This window comes from Balaenoptera acutorostrata, chromosome 18 (genome assembly GCF_949987535.1).
Source record: "Balaenoptera acutorostrata chromosome 18, mBalAcu1.1, whole genome shotgun sequence".
NCBI classification, from domain to species: Eukaryota; Metazoa; Chordata; class Mammalia; order Artiodactyla; family Balaenopteridae; genus Balaenoptera; species Balaenoptera acutorostrata.
This window is the reverse complement of record NC_080081.1, coordinates 80180237-80197650: the sequence shown is the minus strand read 5'-3', so window position 1 is coordinate 80197650 and position 17414 is coordinate 80180237. Positions and strand designations below refer to the sequence as shown.

The 17414-nt window shown below is 42.9% G+C and overlaps 1 protein-coding gene across 3 annotated transcripts in view; it reads right to left on the bottom strand.

Annotated features, from left to right (window-relative positions):
- The window catches only part of XPO4 (exportin 4), a 105052-nt gene that overhangs the window by 7650 nt on the left and 79988 nt on the right, over positions 1 to 17414 (bottom strand). For all 3 annotated transcript variants that reach the window (XM_057532657.1, XM_057532660.1, XM_057532658.1), the window contains 12 exons: positions 17188 to 17330; positions 16539 to 16684; positions 15504 to 15681; positions 12018 to 12177; positions 11322 to 11491; positions 10366 to 10540; positions 7384 to 7677; positions 6280 to 6463; positions 2708 to 2826; positions 1187 to 1317; positions 560 to 677; positions 70 to 162 (listed from right to left, as the gene is read on the bottom strand). In XM_057532657.1, the coding sequence (XP_057388640.1) occupies positions 70 to 162; positions 560 to 677; positions 1187 to 1317; positions 2708 to 2826; positions 6280 to 6463; positions 7384 to 7677; positions 10366 to 10540; positions 11322 to 11491; positions 12018 to 12177; positions 15504 to 15681; positions 16539 to 16684; positions 17188 to 17330 (1911 nt within the window). The remainder of the gene's footprint in view (positions 1 to 69; positions 163 to 559; positions 678 to 1186; positions 1318 to 2707; positions 2827 to 6279; positions 6464 to 7383; positions 7678 to 10365; positions 10541 to 11321; positions 11492 to 12017; positions 12178 to 15503; positions 15682 to 16538; positions 16685 to 17187; positions 17331 to 17414) is intronic.

Here is a 17414-nt window from a genome sequence, read left to right as displayed (position 1 = left end):
AAACGGCCCGTCTGTCTGAAAACCCCCTCACTACACAGAGCGAGGGGCCCGGGGAGGCGCGTCCAGTACCTGATGCAGGCACACCAGCGTGTAGAATGCCTCGCCAGCCGCGGTGGTCATCTCCGTGTTGTGCTTTTGCAAAACCAGCATATCAAACACCAGCTGAAAGTACACAGTAACACCTCTCAATAAAGACACACGATGGCCATATAACCCTCCAGCCCCTCCCCATTCCGAAAGGGAAAAAGAGGGAAAAAGAGGTTATTCTTCTTTATTAAATAAATCTGAAAAGTAAACAGTTTTTTAAAAATCCAAGGATAACGTGAAGATGTTATTGCTTGCTGTGGTGTATGAAATAATCAGATTATCAAATTCCATGCTATATTCACCACATAAAATCTCCAGAACACAAAATAACCGTGTAGGCTAACGTATCCACGGAAGCTGATCTCCGAACCCCGCAGTGAACAGAAAGGCACGGTCTCCTCGTGGACGACGGTGTCGGCACTGCCCGCTGGAGCGAAGACCCCCGGGCACTGACTGCACCCAAACGTCTCACCTTGAGAAAGTGCCGTGTTGCCAGGAAAAGCGGCGAGTCTGTCTCCTGCGCTTTTGCACACTGTTCCGCCAACGGGGTCAAAGCTTCCAGGCACAGCTGGCAGACCTCCGGACTCATTCTGATCACGAAGGTCAAAGAACAAACCAGAGACACTTGACTTACAAAAGGTAAAAAATTAAAGCTATTATCCAGTGGACGGCTATCTCTAGAAGGTGGGTACAGCGGAGTGTCTTTACTGAGTTAGGTGAGGACAGGAGATTCCCAGTGTCTCCGAGATTATCCGTGTGTGTCTGGGGCCCAGGACTGGAGGTGTGTGTGTGTCCTGACTGTGATGCACACAGCCACGTGGCAAGGATCAGAGACGCGGCAACAGGACGTGGCACTACTACCTGGGCTCCGTGAGACAGGGACTTTGGGGCCAGGGGCCGAACGCCTCTGGGTCTGTGAGAGGAGGACAAGGGGGCAGTTAATGAAAGAAACACAGAAGTAGGGCAGCTATAGGCATGACTGCTTTTTAAAGAAATAAGACTGAACCACAAAAGAAAAAATACAAATTCTGGAAACTTTTCTTCTAGCAACCTCTTTTTCCCTAGTGACAAGTGATCACGATGTTCACTCAAAGGATATGACGTCATTCCTAGTTCCAACGAGTACATCAGACTTTTAAAAAGATCTTCAGGGAGCTGTGGTATTTTTTCAGGAAAAATCTCACAGATAAATGTGATTAATTTGTAGTATTGATTACAAAGGGTTGGAAACTGAAAAAGAAATATTAAATATTTAGATGTTTAATGATATCTAACTTGTTTTCATTAATGGAATAAAGTAATAACCATCAAGCTTCTAAGTATAATGATTTGTTTAAAACATATACAGGATATAGAAAACATAAAGACCTAATTAAATGTAAAAATGAGTTACAAGAACGGGAACACTTTAGTAACTAATATGAAAGTAATACACAGTAGAAACAGTCATCTTCTGGATAGTTACAAAAGCCATAGCCAATTCCAGATATTCTATGTTTACCTTGAAAAAGTGAACAAAGCAGCCAAATCTCAAATTATTAAATGACCTGTGAATAAAACCATTTTGCAAATGTATTTATTTGCATTCAAGCATGTTGGAAAAATACAAGAACGTAACACAAACTGTTAAAATTATGATTAGAACGGAGTATTCAGTCCTGCACACTTCCAACATTTATTTCCTGGTTGCGCAGTCCTGGAGAACTGAGGTAAAAAGTAGGTAATCTACAGCTAACCTCATTTAAGAAAATACACATCTAAATGTCTAATGGTTTATTTGATGAATAAACACCAAAAAACAAAAAAAAACCCTGAAAGCAAATCAATACACAAAGCTTCCTGGACTTCCCACCCTGCTGGCGGCTCTCCGCAGAGACACTTCTCCAGGAGGGACAAGCCTACAGTCACAGCCACCACGCCGGGAACCTAACAGCTCTCACTCTGACCCTCAACTGCACAGGCCCCTCCCAGCCCTGCTTCCTCCCCATCCCCCTCCCTCTGCCCCTCTATTTTGTGCACCTCCCTCCTCCTCTCCAACCTCCCACCTCCTGACAACGCAGGAGAAGAGAGCCTCCCTCGATGGTACTCAAAGGGGGAGAAAGGGCAGCCTCACCGCCACCACACCCCTGACATGGACCAGTGCGAGAAACCAAGGCCCAGTGCAGTCAGAACGTACGGAACTTGACCAGCGGTATGAGCCCTGGTTTCTTACCATCCCATTTCTCCATGGAGCGGCTGGGAAATGCCTTCTGTTGCCCAAACCCTCAGCCTGAGAATGATGTTGGGAAAGCACCAGAGAAATTCACTACGCATGTAACTTACTGTATTTGCTGAACGACAAATGTTGAGGGGATCAAAACCGCGAACATCAGCACTCAGGTTCTGGAAGAACCAGTCTTTCCCTGACACTGAGGGATCAGGGAGTGCAGGGCTCCAGGGAAGGCATGGGTGTGAAGGACACAGAACAGCAACACAAACACTTTATTTCCACACACACTTAACAGATGAGTAGGTACTGGCCCCGTGAATTAAATCGGACGTGTATTCGTGTCTGAAATATCTTGAACCTTCGAGTTCAAGCATATGCGGTTTTAATGTTCACATTCCTTTCTTCACTTACCTTCAAGAGGTCCTGTGACATCAAGGGCAGAATCAGGTTCACTCCATATAACACAACATCAGCTGCCGACACAGATCTGTTTGCTGCTGGCCCAGGCTCCTGACCCCTAAACACTTCATCTATAAAATGAGAACAACGCAGTCTTACAGCTGTAACATCCATAAACCTACGAAGGTTGGTATGTTCTCCTGCATGAAAGTGAAAGCGGAGTCAAGCCCCCAAGACAAAATAAATCTGCAAGAGGATAATACATCCTTTTGTGTTGTACTGTTTAGGGTCTGAACACTGGATGCAGATATTCTGTGTTTACATTATCATTCTACGACGATGAAAGTAAAACTAACACTTAATCAATGTTTTTTGAAAAGTAAAATTGACCCCACTGACACACTGGTCATACTGTGAGTTAAATAATTTCCACAGTACTATTCACTTTCCTCCTAGGTTTGTGGGATTTTTCTAAGCTGGAAAGGAATGGGGGGAAATATAGGAATTAAATATTGCATAAAAAAAGAAAGTTTTTTTTAAAAAAAGCTACTAATATGACAAAGGATTATCACCCTTAATCCATAAAGGAGGCATATAAATTACTCAGAATCTTAAAACCTAAACAGATAAAGGACCAAAATCCACAAACAAACATCTAACAAAACCATAAGCCCAATGAAAAACAAGTTTGATCCAATCACTAAGCAAGCAATACAAAGTTTTTGAAGATACTACTTCTGATTCATTAGATTACAAATGACTTCTGAATGATAACATTTAAATGCTGGTGAGGATACAGTGTGATAGTTACCCTCAAAAGCAATATAATAAGAGACTTTTGAGCACTGTATATAGTAAGGATATAAACATAAACTTAGACAGTGATTCATCCACAGAAGTAATCAGTTTATCACTGTAACAGCAAAATTGTAAATACTCCAGATGTCCTATATTACAAAAACAGGCTTAGGTTCCAAAATGTGGATTGCCACGCAGCCATCAGAAAGTCATGAAAAATTTTAATGACAAGGAAGAGGCTAATAATACATTAATGAAAAAGGCAGAATATAAAATTATATTTGGAGCATAATCACAAAAAAATTATACAAAATAACCAAAAGGGAAATTAACAAAATGCAATTACTCTGGATTATGTCAAAGTATGGGTGATTTTTCTGTCCCTGTACTTCAAATTTTTTCTATTATGAGCACATTTACTTTCACAACAAGGGGGAAAAAAGGACAAAATGTGGTAAAAAAGCACTTCTACTTAAAAACCACTTTTTCAGCCTAATTCTGTGCTCTTCTCCAAGAGCCTCAGTTCTAGGTGGAAGAATCCCATTTTCCAAAGCCGGGCACTGGCGAGCCTGGATCCATCCAGTAGGAAGCCTGGGCCTGCTGGGCCGGGGCCACGGCAGGCTGGCCACCGCCGCTGGGTCTGTTCGAGAGACGACGGCTCCTGGCCTGGACTGTAGGACTCAGCTCTGCAGCCACGGGCCTGCCAGGGGCTCAAGAATGTCGTGCAGAGGCTCATTTTCAGTTATGCTTTTATATCTCACCTGGCATGTTAATTTTATTTCATAATATTTAAAATATTTTCTCTTATCTCACCTATTATCTTTAATTTTTTAAATAATTACTTAAAAATATTCTCTCCCGGGCTTCCCTGGTGGCGCAGTGGTTGAGAATCTGCCTGCCAATGCAGGGGACACGGGTTCGAGCCCTGGTCTGGGAAGATCCCACATGCCGTGGAGCAACTAGGTCCATGAGCCACGACTACTGAGCCTGCGCGTCTGGAGCCTGTGCTCCGCAACAAGAGAGGCCGCGACAGTGAGAGGCCCACGCACCGCGATGAAGAGTGGCCCCCGCTTGCCGCAACTAGAGAAAGCCCTCGCACAGAAACGAAGACCCAACACAGCCAAAAATAAATTAATTAATTAATTTAAAAAAAAATTCTCTCCCTTTTTACCATCTATTTTATCTGTTGCTTTATCATTTCCTATTTTAATTGTCTTCATTTTCTTTTTTCTAGACCTCAACCCTATCCACCTTATTCTATTCTTTTTACCCTTATTTTGTACTTTCAATCCTGAGCATTTTGGCCTCAATTTCTTTTCTAACAGTGTATTACGACTTCAATCCTTCTGCTTTTTTATTCTGAAAACCTGCCCGTCCACACTTACCCGTACTGCTTACTCCACAGCTCGCTCCTAGGGGAGCCTGAGAGGGCTTCTGTCCCCTCCAAATGCCGTTCATACAAAGCTCTCCCATCCCTCTCAATATCAGTTCTTAACTGAGACTCAGTTCCTCAGGGTACAGGACTCTTATCCTGGTCCTTACACCCCTGGGAAGTGTACAAATCAACTAACACGGCCTGTGAACCTCAGCGGGTCGTGTGACAGACACCGTTCGAGGGAAAGGCTCAGAACAACTTGAGGCCTTAGAGGCACACCTGATCTAGAAAAGGTGAGGCAACCCCGGCCTGAAGGAGTCAGAAAACCTGGGACCGACCACCCGCATGAGTGGCTGGGCCTGGAAACAGCGGCAGCGGCAGCCCTTCACCTTGGTGCCCTGTCACCTGCCCAGGGCGGTAAAGCTCCTGGGCTGAAGCTGACGGTGCCCGGCACAGGGCAGCTCTGCCAGAAACCTCTGCTGGGCGAACAAGGGAAGTGAACCGGTGGAGGGAACAGAGAAGAACGGCGTCCAGTGTCAGGTGTGCTGAGCCCAGGGGGCGAGAAGGGATCGGAGAAGAAGGGGCAGCGGCACCCGCTGCCCAGGGATCAGCTCAGCCCGGGGAGGAGACGTGGACAGCACGTCTTCCTCGTGGAGCGCGAGGCCCTTGTGTCCTGCGGCAAGGCAGGCGGTGGGCAAGAGGCGGTGAAGGAGAGCTGTGGGCACTCGAGGCTCCGGGCACCCGGACACGCCCGCCTGTGACAACAGCGGTGACGAGAACGACAACGGCAGGCACCTGCCAGCTCATCGTGAACGCAGTCTGGCAGGCACCGATCTTCACAGCCCCTGTAACAGCAAGGGAGGCCCAGGAAGGCAACAGACTCCGCCAGGTCATGCTGCTGGGGAGCCCCAGGTGAGGGCTTCAGCGTGTCGCCTGTCAGCCCCCGAGTCCAGCGGCTCCCAAGCTGCAGCGGGCACAGGGCTGGGGTCTCCTCAGAGGACACGCAGGGGGAGCTCGACAGCAAAGCGAGCTCTGGACACTGGCCTCCCAAGTCAGACGCTGGGGCGCGCCAGCTGCACACCGGCAGGCAAGTGGTGGAGACCTCTGGGCCTGTTTCCTCGCCTCTAAAACGAGTGCAACAGTGGCACCAGACTCATGCTGCTGTGACAGGGACAGTGTCCGGCACCGGCTAGGAGCCTAGCACAGGGGAGACACCAGCACTTGCACCTCTACCAGAGGAAGGCCAAGCACACAGGGCTGCTGGTCCCGCCCTCCCCGCAGCCACGGAGACCGACTCCCCCTGTTCGGTAGATGGGACCTCCTCGTGGCAGGTCGCGCCATGACAACGCTCCTTCGCCTTAATAAGAACAATAACGACAGCAAAGTTGAAAAGCCCTCACGCACGCTGTACCTGTGTCGCTGAAATCTATGAACTCCTTGGACAGCAGGTTAGTAAGGAGCTCCATGATGAGGAGCAGGTCTTGGTACTGCTCCTCCTCCTCCACGGTAACGTCGACCCGCTGCCGCCCTACGTTGTTCTTGGAGTACACGCGCAGCAGGGTGAGGCAGGCCTCGTACAAGTTCATAGCTTTGGACTGGGAAAAAGCAGGCAGAAATTAGGCTACTAGGGGGAGCCGGGCTGGGAAACAAACATAAATATTAAAGAAGTTTAAGATGTAATCTAATAAATTTACTCTGAATTCCAACAGCAGCTCTAACGCTTGTCTTAAACTATATTAAAGCATTAACAAAAATGAAAAAGCATAAAGATTACAGTTATATTTAAAATATCAGTTTTCTAACAATAAAATTTGACACTCTTCTTGTGTGCATTTGATTGTGCATACTAGAAAGACAATATAATTTTGGCAACAGAACTGCTTTACTCCTGTTCAACTTCTTGTATGACGTATATTATTTTAAGATTTAAAATGGTTTAACGTGCAGAAGCACAGAGCACCAAGCATTAGAATAAACGGCACTGGCCTAACCTCTGAACAGTGCACCTGTGACGACCTTTGTAACATTGATCAAACGTAACCTCACTTTTAAGCAGGTTCCCTTGATCTACAACAACAACAAACACAAATCAGGAACATCTTTGCTGACTGAATATAAAAGAACTTAGTGTATCTGAACATTCATCTGATTTACAAAACAAAGATGCAAACTGCCACTTAAAATGGTTAAGTCCTAAGGTTCCACCACACAGAAATTTGTTAAAATTTTCTACCATAATCCATTTGTTTTATCAAATATTCCTCATGTGAATGAGTTTGACTGAGTAACAACATATTAGCCCAAAGAAATGCCTGATTATTAACATTTTTAGGGCAAGAATTTACATTCATTCAACATGCCTTCCTCTGAACTCCGAGTTCTTTTGAAAGATCTTTTGGAGGCATAAAAATATTATTTCAAATAACGTTCATTCAATCTGAAGCAAAGTAGCTATCATTTTGTTATAGCTATCAGGAGTTTTGATCTGGAAGGGATCAAAGTAGACCGTGCTCACCTCTCCAAGATAGCATATCTGCTTATGTGCAACTTCAACAAAAACTTCTATGATGAGATTGACAGTCTCAGGGGTGTTTTTGTAAACTTCCATCAATCCAATGCAATTGGTGAGGAAGTCCATTAAGAAGTTGAAAAGGATGGCTACATTGTCAACCTGGGTAGCCTCAGCAATGCCACACAGGGCCTCCAGTGTGGCAGTGATCTCCTGCTTCACCTCCTCCTGCTGGCACATCTGCGGGAAGTTCTCCTGGTTTATCACTCTCAAGAATCGCTGCTGCAGAGGCTGAAGAACCTACAAAAGTAAAGCGTGAATTTTTTAAAAGTCTGATTCACATGCTTAATTTCTTCAACTTGGGTAGATAGTCACTTTCCAAAACATTTCTAATTGTTGGAGGCAAAAAAAGCACAAAAAAACAAAAAATACCTGAACCACATGTTACAAGCCCCATTTTGAAGGTGATCCTAACTTCTGGCAAACAAATAAATAACACAGCACATGCAAAGGTGCTCACATCACCAGTCAACAGGAAAACGGAAATCAAAACCACAATGAGATATTACCTCACATCTATCAGAATGGCCATCAAAAAGACAAGAAACAACAAGTGCTGGCGAGGGTGTGGAGAAAAGGGAACCCTCGTACACTGTTGGTGGGAACTCAAATTGCTACGGCCACTTGGGAAACAGTACGGATGTTCCTCAAAAAATTAAAAATAGAATTACCATAGGATCCAGCAATTCCACCTCGCATATTTATCTGGAAAAGTGAAAACACTAATTCGAAAAGATACATGCACCCCTATGTTCATAGCAGCACTATTTACAATAGCCAGGACACGGAAGCAACCCAAGTGTCCATCGACAGATTAATGGATAAAGGAGATGTGGTACATATATACAATGGAATATTACTCAGCCATAAAAAGCAAGGAAATCATGCCACTCATGACCAACATGGATGGGTCTTGAGGGCATTATGCTAAGTAAAATAAGTCAGACAGAGAAAGACAAATACTGTACGATCTCACTTATACATGGAATCGAGGAGGGAGGAAGACAAAGATACAAACTTTCAGTTACAGGATTAATAAGTCCTGGGGATGTAACGTACATCATGATGACTATATGAGATGTAGGAAAGTGAAGAGGGGAGATCCGGAGAGTTCTCATCTCAAGGAAAAAAATGCTCCTTAATTTTTTTTTTCTTTTTCTTTTTTTGGTATCCATGAGATGATGGATGCCGTCCGTGTCACAATACATGTAAGTCAAACCATTATGCTGTACACCTTAAAGTTATACAATGATGTATGTCAATTACATCTCAATAAAACTGAAAAAAAGAAATTATTAATTATGGAAAAGAATATAAGTGCATGCTATCATCATACTTCCTTAAGTAATTTAAGTTCAAAAGAAGAAAAAAAAAGACTTCCTTGACGCCATTCACAGGATTCTGCCACTATCTTCATCTCTTTCCCATTAGCAAAAAAAAAAAAAAAAGATATTTCATAAAGGGCCATAGGGTAAATCTTTTACACTTTACAGGACATACTATCTCTGGCCCAACTATTCAATTACGATTTCACTGTAGTGCAGAAGTAGCCATGGAAAAGATGTAATCGGTTAAGCATGACTGTGTTTCAATAAAACTTTATTTATAGGGACTTCCCTGGTGGTCCAGGGGCTTAAAGACTCCACGTTCCCAATGCAGGGGGCCCGGGTTCGATCCCTGGTCAGGAAACTAGATCCCACGTGCCACAACTAGAAGTTCGCATGCCGCAACAAAGACCCATCGCAGCCAAATATATAAATAAATATTTTTTTAAAACTTTATTTATAGAAACAGCAGGCCAGATTTGGTCTGTGGGCTGCAGTCTCCAACCTCTGTCCTACTGGGTGAAGACCAACACAAAGCTCCAGCCTGTTTTTCCCCTTCCAACTCCCCTGGGTGTAAGAGTAAACAGGCATATTCATGAAGAGGATCTCTTAATTCTATTTAAAGCTGCACGTATGAAAATAAATTATTTAAACTGGAAACACGTGGTCAGGCTGATTTTCATTCTGGCTCTGAAGTCACAGACTACTGCCTATTTCTGTTACTGTGCCCTTTCTCAACACTAAGGGCATCCAGTCACAGGGATTACAGGCTGGCAACCTACATGCACTGGTAACTCTTGGTTCCCAATTTAAACCTTATTATATAAGACGACGTGTCCAGGGTGGTTGCTGTGGGTTGAATTACATCCCGCCAAAATTGATGTGTTGAAGTCCGAACCCCTGGTACCTCAGAACATGACCTTATTTGGAAATAGGGCTATTTCAGATGTAATCAGTTATTAAGATGAGGTCCTTTGGGCGGGCCCCTAACCCAGTATGACTGGTGTTCCTATAAGAAGGGGAAATTTGGAACAGACATGGGCACACAGAGGTGCAGGGGAATCAGGGTGATGCACCCACAAGCCGAGGAATGCCGCAGACTGCCAGCAAAGCACCAGGAGCTCCGGGAAAGGCCGGGAACCCCAGGCCCTCCGTCACAGCCTCAGAAGGAACCAGCCCTGCCCACACCTTGATCTCGGATTTCTGGCGTCCAGAACCGTGAGACAGTAAATTTCCGTTGTTTAATCCACTAAGTTTGTGGTATTCTGTCACAGCAGCCCTAGCAAGCCAACACAGTGGTTAATTTGCACGTCCTTGTCCGAGACAAAGGAACACGTCACGGGTTCTTCATGGAAGAAGCAACACACCAGCTCAGGCTCTCATTCGCGTTGGGGGAAAGGTGTCTAAACTGCCGGGCACTCGACAGCGTTCAACGTCCTCACGCAAGCAGGTCAGCAGGTCGGACGATCCCTAAGCGCCAACCCACTCGTTAGGAGGGAAAACACCAGAAAAGCTATGTTTCCACAGACCGTCTGCAGCAACACATAGATGAAACCCCGGCAGGGTGACGCGGAGAAGCCACCACAGGCAGGGGAACGGTTACCTCTGTCCAGTACTGCTGCTTGGTCTCTGCGTCCATGTGAGCGAAGCCCCCCAGGACAAGCGCCTTCATCAGCGTCCTCTGCACGGGGCTGGATAGGAAGTTCAGAGGCGGGCGTCGGCTCGCGAACTGCTTGGCCAGGTTCCACCAGCTTTCACACTGGATCACCAGGTTTGCCCTGCAGGGAGAGACAAGCCGCACCACCTGCTTACACCGCAGTGCACTAAGCAAACAGAGCGCAGGGTTACGGGCGTCAACTTCTGGTTCAAGTCCAGCACAGACAGCTTGGTATATAGACTTTGGAGTCTTGTATTCGGACCCAATTAGCCGTTTGTCAGTGTAAAGTTTATTTAATCTCCCTTAATTATCAGTTTCCTGATCTGTAAAATAAAGATAACAACAGTAATAACAGCTCTAAATTTCATGGCTGAGACTGATGAAATGATTAAATCAGATACTACATATGAAGTGTTTGCAACAGTACCTAATAAATTACAAGAATTCAATAAATAGTAGCCAATGACAGTAGTAATGACAATCATTTTCCTATGTAGTAAGAAAACTGAAAACATCTCCAGAATTTGTTATAGAAAGCACTAAAAATTTTACTTTGCAAAATTAAATTATTAATTGTTAAATTATCAGTTTTTCTCATCTTTAAAATGGGATAATACTAATGGGATAGCTGAAAATTCCAATAAGACTATTCTATATTAAAACTGTAAATTACTAAATTAAATATATATGTTACTTATAAAGATTCTTTGATGCTAAATCCTTGAACACCTATGCAACCTTCAGTCGTAACATGGAAAAGCTCTGTTTGCATTTGTAACAAGAATATGATAATATTTTTTAAAACACATTGCTCCAAAAACGCAGGGTCCACCTAGACCTTAGGACCGTGTAACTGTTCACCACTTGAAAAGACTCCAGTGAAGTCACACGCATCAGCTCACCTCTCCCTTCTCTCCACCAAGGTGACGAGCAGCTGCACCGTGTCATTTGCGAGGTCCTGCTCACTGCTGCACACCGAGAGGTTGCTGAGGACCTTCTGCAAGAGGTAGCCAACGATCCACTGAGAGCCCTCTGTGTCTGCTCCAAATGCTGTACTGAATGGCACGCTTATCTTCAGAGAGAACAAACTTTTTAAGGTCAGAAAGAAAGATCTGCTGGAAAAAGGAAAAAAAACAAACACAAAAACAAAAAACCCCGTAGAGAAATCAAACTGAAATGAGCACTAAATCTGAAGTACTGCTTACTTCACACCAATTTTCTAAATGTATTCATTTCCGAAAGTCCAAAAAAGGACATCGTCAATCCACTGACGTTGCCCAGTGTGGTTTTCCTATTAGCTTTAATTATTCTCATATTACAAACACAGTCACATATTCACACCAAATACAAAGAACATAAATTAATCCATTCCCAAACAGTACTCTGCACTTAACACAGGTTAAAATAAGCAGAAATCACATGATATGCTCTAGGAAAAGTTAACAAAACAGCATGCTGTCCACACGGTTTTCTCCAGTGTGGAAGATGCTCAGCTCTTACTCACATTCTGATGAGAAAATCACCAAGAAAAACGTTCTCATTTCTATAATTCCCATCCTCATAAATCCAAACGAAGTCAAACGGTTTTACATTCTGACCTGATCGTACAGTTTCTCATCCACCAGGAGATAAGTCTTTGCCCAGCGTTTTAGAAACCAAACAATATCTTTGCCCATCTGAGGGCTTAGCAGGTGCGTGAGATCTGCCCTTATTGCCCGAGACTCAACTTCTGAAACTCTGAGAACAGCAGACAACAGCCTGTAGGTACAAAAAGGAAGTCATTTATTCCTTTATCAGTTTATTGGCTGTCTAACCATATTTTTCTCCTAAAAAGCCCTTTTCTGTTTCTCAACTCTCTGAAATTTTCTTCAAGTGGGTTGGAGACAAATGCCCCATTTTATTGCTGACCTTTCAGGAAGCAGGAGAAAAGAAAAGGAAGAGAGTCATGGCTAGAGACACCCTCTGTTGGGCTGTGATCACACGTGCGAGTCTCAGCACTACTGTCTAAAGAGATTTTTCAGGTTCAAAACAGAGAAATGCACAGTTAAAAGCTACTTAAAACCCACGGACACTGGTCATTTTATGGTGTGGGGACGGGTCAGTGACTTATCCAGAATGTTCTGAATATTCAGTCTTGTCTCTAAATCTGACAGTCCTATTTATTTCCTAACAAACTTGACTTTTAACGGTATTTTTAAATAAAAATGTTGCTAGAATTACCTACGTAAGTGCATGTATTGTCCTTTCTACACTACGGAATTCATACGCTGAGCAGCGTTAACACAGCACGATACGCAGACCAGTAAAAACAAAAAAAAAAGGCTTTGTTCTGGGTTTGGAAGGGGGGCACAAGGGATCTATATTTAACCTGACTTTAGCTAAAAGGCAAAGAAGCAAAGGACTTAAGCGAAAGAGCCCATCATGACACCATTCTAGGAATATCGGCACTAAGGCAGGAACGCTGCTTTCCCCGCTGCTCTCAGGGTGCGTGAAGCCATCTCCCTGCTGTGAAACCTCCCGGGCAGTTTCAGCCCCTGACCCACTGCTACCTCCTTCCCAGCTGGCGACAACCCCTTCTCTGACCTTCTTCTTTACACAGGTGGGTTTAAGGTCTTCTTGTTTCACTACATACACTCGCTATGCCAACAGTACTCAAAAGTTTTAAAAATGATTTTAGAGTGTATGTGAGCAAAAATAACCCAACCATCTCACAATCCATTTTAAGTTGAAGTATCAAATTTTCCCCATAAGAATAAACAGCTTAAATGATGTAATCTGCAGCCTCACAGAACGTGCATTAAGCAATCACAGTAACCGTGCAAATGTATGCACTAGGATTTAATTATCCAAGAATTCTGATACCCATCACCATCCATGTAAAAGAGAAACAAGTTTTTCTCTCACAGTTGGAAGCTTTACACTGTTTCTTTTTCTCCTTAAATTTTTATTCCTATTTAATTTCCCCACAGACTATTATCCTAATATAATAAACTTCTTATACTCGCTTTATCGATCACACCATATACTTCTCTGAAACAAGTATGTATAGATATTAAAATATAACTTTAAAAAATTTCCAATGATAAGACTGTGTTAAAAATGTCTTCTGGATTGAGTTATCGTTACAAAACTTAGTAGTACACAATTGAGCAAAATATCACACAAATTTAAATAAATTATTAAACACATTTATTAAAAATAAAACTTTATGTACAACACGGGGAATATAGCCAATATTTTATAATAACTATAAATGGAGTATAAACTTTAAAAATTGTGAATTACTATATTCTACACCAGTAACTTACACAATATTGTAGGCCAGCTATACTGCAATTTAAAAAAATTAAAATAAATAAATAAAATGGATGTATCTTAATAAGATTAATGTGGCAGGGTTTGATTTTTCCAAATTCGTCCATGTGTAATTTGATTCCTGTTTTTCATTTCAATAGATATGAGCACTGAGAAAATGCGTTTACATAAATTAATGGGAGGCGTCTTTAGAACAGTGGGGTCCCTCAGGTACGTGAAGTAAAGCTCACGCTGACGGCACCCTGTAACACCGACACAGCCCTGAGGGTCTGCACACCTGGCCCTCGGGCAGCCGGCCTCCTTGCCACGGCACTGACAGTCTGCTAACAACCACGCCATTCCCTTACTTCTTCCCTCTCCCACACGAGGAGCTTGAAAGGGGGAGCGATCTGTCTGCTCTAGAACAGTGCCTGGTACGTAGTAAGAACTCGAGAGTTACTTGTCAAATGATGATTTCTTCAAGAAATGCGAACCACTTTCTTAGTAAACAAGGCCTGTCTCCCTCCTGCCGTTCAATGTCACACTCGCTCTTTGGACTGAAGAACAACGGTGACTCCTGTTGCTCCGGTCCCCACCTCAACCCTTCACAGGCTTTGCTCTCAGACACCAAAATGTTTTGCTCCCTCACTGATACTCAAGACTGGCAAAAATTGAAAAAGCACTGAAAATGCAAGGAAAGCATTCCTGAGGGTACTGCCCAGGCAAGAACGGTGGCACAGAGCACAACAGGACAGCACCCTGAAATGAACCGACTCTGCAGTTAACATTCACCATGAACCATACCAAAGCAATTACTCCGTCTAATGCCGAAAGCAATCCCAAAAGGAAGAAATAAAACTTTTCCAATAGAGCATTGACACTGACATTTTATTTCAAATCAGAGAATGCAACAATAAAGGAAATAAATTCCCAAACATTTCCTTGATATCCGCTTAACAGTTTAATTAAAAAAAAAAATTTTTTTCTATTGCACAGGTTTAAATGGTATCTATGTTATTTTGCATTAAAATAAAAAGAATGAGGGGACAGTACCTTGTTTGAGTTACTGACTTTGCAACAGACAAAAACCAATATTATTTCATTATTCTGTCTGCAACCTAAATTTAAAGTTTAAGATGCTGAAACTTAAATTGCAGTTTTCAAATCCACTTTTAGGAGGATATTTAGTTCATGTTCATCCCTCCTCAACTTCACCATCAAGAATTAATGGAAGTTTTGCCATTCCTCTCAGGAAGATCACAGTGAATTCCTTCATTTGAGGCACACTGCCATCTTATAACAGGGCTCTCAAGGTTCACACACACTCAGGACAAATATTTCTATTTTATGAGAGGCCAGGAAAGCCACTGGAAAGTCATTCCAGCTTCCTGAACAATAAATGCATGTTCATGTTCACCTGGTTTCTAAGAATTTCCCATTCTTGGTGCTTTCATTCAGGTGCCTGAACCCGCATTAGCACTGCTTTCTGATGGTCAAGGGATGTGTTTGCAGGAATTAGACCAAATGTCCCTTCAAGGCCTCACTGCATCCAGAATAATCTTATACTTGTCCTCCTTGGTACTGGACACAGCTGTCAATTCCCACCAGAGTGGCACTGCTTACATGTGCTGAGTACTTGCCATCCTTGTTTGTTTCAAGGCTTCTCCGAGTCTTATCTTCTTTCGTGTGTCAGCTTTACAACCCGCCTGTCACTCGAGTCATCTACCCGTCAACTCAGAACTTATAAAACAGAATAAATTACAAGAGCACAGCTATAGAGGTCATATTACCTAATCACAGAATCTGTTCTGTTGTACCCTGGGATGGAAGAAGCCTTTTCTCCTGGAGATCCCAAAATTTGAAGTGTTGTATTAATGTCAACTTCAGATGAATGCTTAATGGAATATTCCATTATTTCTGGAGGTATTAGCGGAGTCTCTCCCTGAGTATCATCAGCTAAGAGGTAGCCTTCAGTTTAAAAAAAATTAAAAATGAACACTTAACAATCTACATTTAACAAATTGCTCTATAAATGTTTTCAGTTTTATTTGATTTATATACACCATATAAATTGATGTAAAAGTAAATTATAAATGTTAATATGTTAATTCAAGTTTGATGAGAAGAAATTTTCTGTTTCTAAGATAATTAACCCTCAAAAACACAGGAAAGGACAAAGGACAAAAGTTTTATTCACCAATTTTATAATTCATACTGACATGTAGGCTTTTTACTCGGTGACCTTTTAATAATTTTCAGTACTATATTCTGTAAAGTTAAGAGGAATTCTACTATTATCTTTATCAAAAGTCAATATTTGGGAATGCCTTTCCAAACATTAAGGTTTTTTTTTTTTTTTTTCTCCTGATTATTTAAGATACAGAAACACTGACAACATGGTTACAGAAGAAGACCCTGAAGAAAAGTCAGACTGCTGGGATTTGAACTCTGGCTCCAAACATGAACACCAGTGTAACCAGGGCTGGTCTCCAAGTCTCAGATTCTTCGCGTCTAAGACAGGGTGATAATTAATAAGGATAGCAATAATAATAACAGCAACAAGGACAACCATGATACCTAATAGTAGTACTAATGCAGGGGCTACAACGAATTCCACATGAAACACGTGGTACAGAACAGGCACTGAACACATGCCAGCCAGTACTGTAAAGAAAAGCACCCGCAGCTCTGTGACACACAACAGCTGTATCCAGAGCCCAAGGTCAGCACTGCGTATGAACTACTGTTATTAACTCAGGAAGCTTCTCTTAAGGCGGAGACTGCTCAGCTGGCAGTTACATTTTACAAAGAAACGACCAACCGACCTGTAACTAAAATAAGCCAGTGGATATCTTCATAGAGATCATCCAGCACCTTGCCGTCAACAGAGCCCGACGCGGGTGAAGCGAGGAGATGCTGCTGCCGCCGCTGTAACTGCCCGTGGAGCCGCGTTACTCTTTCCTCTAATAAACTACAAGAAGGAAAACATCAACGGCTTCGTGAAGCTCAGCCAGCAACGACCCGGAACGACTTACTTCCACTTATTAGACAGCAGAAATTAAGATGTTAGCACAAAACACATATACAAACATATTTATTATATACACAGTGTTCTCATGGCGCTATAAGAATTGTGATTTATTGTTTATGACATAGAATTAAAACATTGCTTTACAAACAATCAAGGTTTATTACAACAGGCATTTGAAAACCGGTTATTCCAAGCTGTTACTGATACGGGTCCCATCATTGCTCATACCATGTTTTCCATAATCTCTCTGCCATCTATGCTGTAGTGCCTGGGCTCCAAATGTACAAGCCAAGGAACGCAATCATGAGTGTGTTTCTGTCCATTTGTTCCGTGTGCTGGGGCACGGGGAGGGGGTGTTTAAAGTCTTTAAACACTTTAAGTGCTCGCCGGGGGATTGTGAATAGACAGTATTTGTCCATGGGGTGTCTTTGGACTGTGTGTACCTTGTCAGGAGAGGTATACAGTGCTCTGCAGCAATGCGTCCTAGCATTCCTACACTGGCTAGTTGATCTGAAAACTGGTCTCGATCATCCTCCTGAAGTTCACTTATCTCTTCTTCCTCACGAGAGGCCACTCCGTTGGCAGTCTGTTATCGATGAAAGAAATAAAGACCGAGCTGTAACGTAACCTCAACACCACACGTGAAAAGGAAGGCCGAGCAGATACCAAA